General features: G+C 44.1%; 1 protein-coding gene across 1 annotated transcript; it reads right to left on the bottom strand.

The window, feature by feature from the left end:
* Nucleotides 1–3,402: 3,402 nt before the first annotated feature.
* Nucleotides 3,403–5,657, bottom strand: sox2 (SRY-box transcription factor 2). Its single transcript, XM_030372316.1, has one exon. The coding sequence runs from the start codon at nucleotides 5,243–5,245 to the stop codon at nucleotides 4,277–4,279; it is 969 nt and encodes a 322-aa protein (XP_030228176.1). The 5' UTR covers nucleotides 5,246–5,657; the 3' UTR covers nucleotides 3,403–4,276.
* Nucleotides 5,658–6,122: the final 465 nt, after the last annotated feature.

The following is a 6,122-nucleotide window of genomic DNA, read 5'->3' as shown; positions in this document are numbered from 1 at the left end:
GGGAATATTTCCCTCTCTGCTGGCTCACTCAAAAAAGACTTATAAAATAGAGCAAGTGCGGGGTCGTGATCACCTGCTTCAGGCCGCGGGGGGAATTTTGCTTTTCATCTGTAAATGCGAAAAAAGAAAACTCGAGAACCAGGATTTGAGACGAAAGTTACATCATTTATGTTCAAGCTGTTTGGTTTAATGTTGAGTGAATAATATAAATGTCTCATGGGGAAAAAAGCATATTCAATGTCAAACAGAACACGGGCGGTAACGAGGGCTTTCTCTAACGGCTTGGGTTTAATTCCGTTCACTTCGGGTCGCCCCTCTGTCCGCAGCTTGTGACGTCACCCCCCCCCCCCCCCCCCCCCCCTCCACCCAGCTCCCCGCACCGTGGTGAAAAATGAAAGTGGCTCGAGATGGATTAGGTCCGAAAAACCCGTTGTGCGCGCGTGCGTGGCTGTGCGTATGCCTGCTTAAGCAGGGGTGACCTAATTAAAAAAATAACATAGGATACACTAATCTATAATCGCGTATCTTCCATCAACAAACATAACATATGTTGGTTAAATGTTTACTATGTTGGCCAAAGGTTTATTCTCAAACATGTTCCACGATAGAGTTACTGTCACTCCCTCGGATCGGTTCGTTTTCAGATCGAAACGAACGGTGGCCTCTCTGAACGACACTTTATTAACCATGAACCTTTTATTATTTGGGCCTCTTAATCGCTTGGAGCATGCATGCAATAACCATAGGTCTACTCGCTGAGACAAACACACACACACACACACACACACACACACACACACACACACACACACACACACACACACACACACACACACACACACACACACACACACACACACACACACAGAGGACAGGGGTATCATAGATAACATCTGGGAGGTTGTTTTTTTTAACCGCGGGCCACACAAAAAAACGCGGAGGCGCGCACGCTTCCCACCTGTTGCAGTCCGCATATCCACGATCGGGCCTGCACGCCCCCCACCACACGGACGGATGAGGGGAGGGGGGGGGGTTATGTTTTTAAGATGGTGTAAGTGGGGGAGACGAACGGAGTCATGAGGGTGCAAAAAAACCTCGGAACACGTTTCAGGTGTCACTCTTATATGCACCAAGAAGACCAATCAGCAGTCACCTTATTACTGCGCCATATTTGAGAATCACCCTCACAATAATGGCAGATTAACTGCGCTTCAAACACTCAGAGTATCATTTGCATTCATAATGGCTATCCATACGGGCTATAATAACTATAATCATAGAAGCATTCGACTTGTTATGTGGTTGATTTTGTGTTACTAGGCCACCTCTAGGATATTTGCATTGAATAGTCCCTTTAGGCAACCGTCCTTCAAAATTTCTGAATAAGTAACGAAGGTTCGACACGAGACCGTTTAACTGTGTTTTTATTAGGCGTCACGACGCCTTTATTAAACAGCAGATACTTTGAGAATAAATCACTTTTTGGATCGCAGAAGTTAAATCTAGGTAGGCCAATATATTGTTTTAACTCTGATTGTGACGAGGTATAGGCTCAGCGACATAAAGGCTTATAAATGATATGGAGATGGCAGGACAAGATCTTTGGTTTTTGTAAACATTAATAATTCCTTCAGCGCATAGGCCTCGTGCCAACAGGCCTGATAACAGCATCATCTACAGAGAACAACACGCCTTCCATCACAGATCAATTGTGTTTTGTTGGCTGTTATTACTACTTATGAATTATTTTTTTATATAAAAATACTATAAGCGCAGAACATGGACACAGGTTTTCTAAAACGTTCACAATGTCTCAAAAAGCACGAGGAACCTGATCATCAAATTAATCCTATATATAATGCATCTGCTTTTTCAATATGTCCACCACAGCACGGTGACAGCACTTCATAACTTCAAAGACCCATTGCTCAGTATAGGGAAAACCACCCCGCATAAAGGCCTCGAGGCCCCGCAGGCAAGAAGAGATTTAATAGATCTAACCACGACCTATTCTTTATTTTCTTTATTTTTTAGACGATGTTTATAGCTATTACAACCAATTCAGCGGTTCATATCAATAATTAAGGGACAAGCAACGATCCCTTGACCTCTTGAAGGTCCGGCTGGGAGCAAGGAAGTAGTTGTAGGGATAATAGCGACGGGACGAGGGCCTCTTCAAATATTCATCTGGCGGTTAATGTGAGCCGCAGTCCCCCGGGAGCCCGGCGGCAACAGACGCTTTCCCTCTCGGCTCCCCTGGCAGCGAGCAGCCCAGCATGGCATCTAATCCACCCCCGTACTTCACACAAACACACGTTAGGTTTAAGGCCGTTATGTTCAGATACGAGCGCGCAGTGAGCTCATCAAGCAGATGATTATGATGAGTGAAAGGCCGGCAGAGAGGTCTGCGTGTCTCGGTGGAAGCGAGACCTCGTTTGGTTAGATGCGGTGGGGGCCCATATAGCGAGGAGCCTGAACCATGAGAAGGGAGGTTAACGGGGAACAGCAGGGTCCGTTTGATTAAACATTAAATTAAACGGCCATACTCGAGCCTGTATGAAGGTCTTTAATCACGGGAGAACCCGGGACGGTGGTCCCGCTCTCTTGAGTTCCTGGAGGAAATCCCCAGGCTGCATTCAGGCCTAATTGGACAACTAGAATGATCTGCCGGCCTTAGTGATGTGATAACATATGGGACGATAAGGGGACTGGACGTTGGGCTGCTGAACGTCACCATACATTTTTTGAAGCAAGGAATCATTGTTTCTGAATAATTTTAGAATATATTTAACGAGGAGACCTGGTCTAGGCCCATATTATTGTAGGCGATAGGCCTATACACAAAAAAGTTTGTACATTGGATTAAAAATAAATGTTTGAAACATCCATTGAGTGGTGTACACTCAAACAATGTAACATACACTAAATGTAGCAGCGATTGATTTTATAAATATAATAATATTCTTAAAGGTACCTGGCAATCTTCCACATTTTGGTGAATAATTGGTCCATTCTACAGAAGGTAACAAAGTTTTCCTGGAAGTGGATCTCTGGCCGTCCAAAGCACCGCGACCATAACCCGCTCAACTAGAAGATAGAAATGTAGTTAATCGGAGTATAATCAATTTCCTTCATTGAATTTAACTCAAAACCTAACAAAAAAATAGTCCATTCTTGTTTGGTGAATAAATTCATCTTACTGCGTGAGGATAATAAAACAGCTACTATGCCTACTAATAATAATAATATATTCCCATTCATGACAATATTTTCCATAGGCCTAGATAAAGTTTGGTTTTAAAATAGGGAAAGAAAGGCCCAGGGTGTACAGGAAATTGTTATTACCAAGCAACCTTAAATCCTTGCAAAAAACAATACAATTGCAATTCAATTAAAACACAATTTGAAGTATCCAAATTTCCAAAATTTATTCATTTCAAACTGCATATTGACGAAAAACTCAGCTGAAATTGTATCTGTTATAAGGATGGTATTAGTTCCAGTTTATATATTTATATATACATGGAGAGGTTTGGTCCTGCGTAAGAGACCACCATTTTAAAATACAACTACGGGAATGGAATTGGAAATAAAAACTTAAAATATCACAGTAAATATACAGAAATTGTACAAATCATTAAAAATAAAGAGCACAAGCGTCATACCTCTAACATATGAAAAGTGGGAGACGGAATATAAATTAACCTATGTTTAAGCACTGAGGGAAAAGGCAATTTAGCATTTTTTTGAATGAAATTAAAATGTTTCTGTTATTGACCTTAAAGTAAAAGTATTTTTACCTGCTTGGTTTATCTTTCCCTTCCCTCTCCAGTCTGCAGCGGCCTAATAAAGACGCCTAATCGCTTCTTCCAATTATCATTATTTTTTCTGCAGAACTGACGTTTCATAAAAATGTAACCTCTTGCAGTTCAACAATTTCATCTGATTGTAATGTTTCTTCGATAAATACTGTACAAAATGTGATTGCAATAATAAAACATTTGATTGCGACTCCCACTTTCTCTTCAGTGAAGAGGAGATCCCTTCAGCCGCGGGCTCCTGCGGCTCGTCTGACGCTTCTGTAAAATAACCAAAGCAAAGAAAGAGTCCTGGGTACTTCTCCTTGAGACTTCTTTACAACTTTTCCCATCCCGATTTTTTTTCTGTACAAAAATAGTCCAGCGTAGTAGTCCAACTTTCTCTTAAAAATGTCCGTTGTTTTCTGTAGTTTTTTTTTCTTGTTTTTGTCTTTGTGTCTCTGGCTCTTCCATGTGTGTTACATGTGTGTTAGGGGCATCGTGCCGTTGATCGTTGAGCCGGGCACGGCGCTCTGGTAATGCCCGGACATGTGTAGCCTTGTCTGGGCTGTCTGCTCGCTCACCTCCGCCCCGGGCAAGTACATACTGATCATGTCCCTCAGATCCCCGCTTTGGCACCCCGGGGCAGCCCTGTGGGACGAGGAGGTGACCACGGGGGGACTTGAAGAACTAGACTCGGACTTCACCACCGAGGAAGGCCCCATGGAGCCCAGAGCCGTCATCCCCGGCGTGGGTTGCTGTGCGTAAGACATGGAGTAGGTGGGGGAACCGTTCATGTAGCTCTGGGAGCTGCTCATCGTGTTGTACTGCAGCGCGCTCATGTCGTAGCGGTGCATGGACTGCATCTGGCCGGCGTTGTGCGCGTTCAGCCCGGGGTGCTGGTAGCTCAGCTGCTCCTGCATCATGCCGTAGCCAGCGTTCGTCCAGCCGTTCATGTGCGCCGCGTAGCTGTCCATCCGCTGGTTCACACCGCCGCCCAGACCGCCTCCCACGCCGACACCGACCCCACCACCCATCCCGTTTCCTCCGGGGGCCAGCAGACCGCCGGGCAGGGTGTACTTGTCCTTCTTCATCAGGGTCTTGGTTTTCCGCCGGGGACGGTATTTGTAATCCGGATGCTCTTTCATGTGGAGTGCCCGCAGTCTCTTGGCTTCGTCAATGAAAGGTCTCTTCTCGCTCTCTGACAGAAGTTTCCACTCGGCGCCCAGTCTCTTGCTAATCTCCGAGTTGTGCATTTTTGGGTTCTCCTGCGCCATCTTCCGCCTTTGGCCCCTCGACCACACCATGAAGGCGTTCATGGGTCTCTTGACCCGGTCCGGACTGTTCTTCTGGTTCGTCCCGTTGCCGGACGTGTTGGTGTTGCCCGTGCCCCCTGTGTTGGTCTGGGGGACAGGGGGCTTCAGCTCGGTCTCCATCATGTTATACATCACCACCGCCTCTCTCGGAACTCCCAAAAATCGAGAAAAATAAGAAAACCTCAAAAAGCCAGAAGAGACAGGAGAGCTGAGGCCGCTGGTAAAGTTACTGGTCGATTTCTCAGGAACTTTTCACTGCAAAAACAACATTCAACAAACCGTTTCTCCCACACTCCGTCGCAGGGTGTGTGTGTGTGTGTGTGTGTGTGTGTGAAAGAGAGAGAGAGACAGAGAGAGAGAGAGAGCTTTCTCCCAATAGGTCCCTGCTATGTTGTGTCCACAAACTTCTCCTGTCGCTTCTCCGAAAAAGAATCAACAAACTACTTCTGCTCCTCTTCGCCGGAGCCTTGACAACTCCAGATAGTTTTTGAACAAGTTAATAGACAACCATTCATGTGATGGGGCTGTCAGTGAATAAATGTTCGACCTGACCAATCAGAATCGTCCCGCTCCTCTGACACGGCACTGGGAGGCAATTAGCATAAGGGGGCGGGGTCTGTTCGGATCACAGCAGGGCCCACATGCTGTCAGCCAATAGAAACATGTTTAACATGGCAAGGCTTTTATATAAACACACACATATATATATATATATATATATATATATATATATATATATATATATATATATATATATATATATATATATATATATATATATATATATCGATGGACCCATATTTCCAGTAGAAAATAAGTCAGCATGCATAGGCTATAGGCAATACCAAATCATTATAGAAATGTAATAAAGTAAACCAAACTCCTAAATTTAAGTAGGATAAACGTTTAGGTTATTTTGATTATAACAACAAAATGTGTCCTCAAATAAAATCTCAAATTGCCTTCATGATTTTATTTCTTAATTAAAAATAAAACGTTTATTGTTTAA

Source organism: Gadus morhua, chromosome 12 (assembly GCF_902167405.1).
Source record: "Gadus morhua chromosome 12, gadMor3.0, whole genome shotgun sequence".
NCBI lineage: Eukaryota > Metazoa > Chordata > Actinopteri > Gadiformes > Gadidae > Gadus > Gadus morhua.
This window is presented reverse-complemented; position numbering and strand designations above follow the sequence as displayed.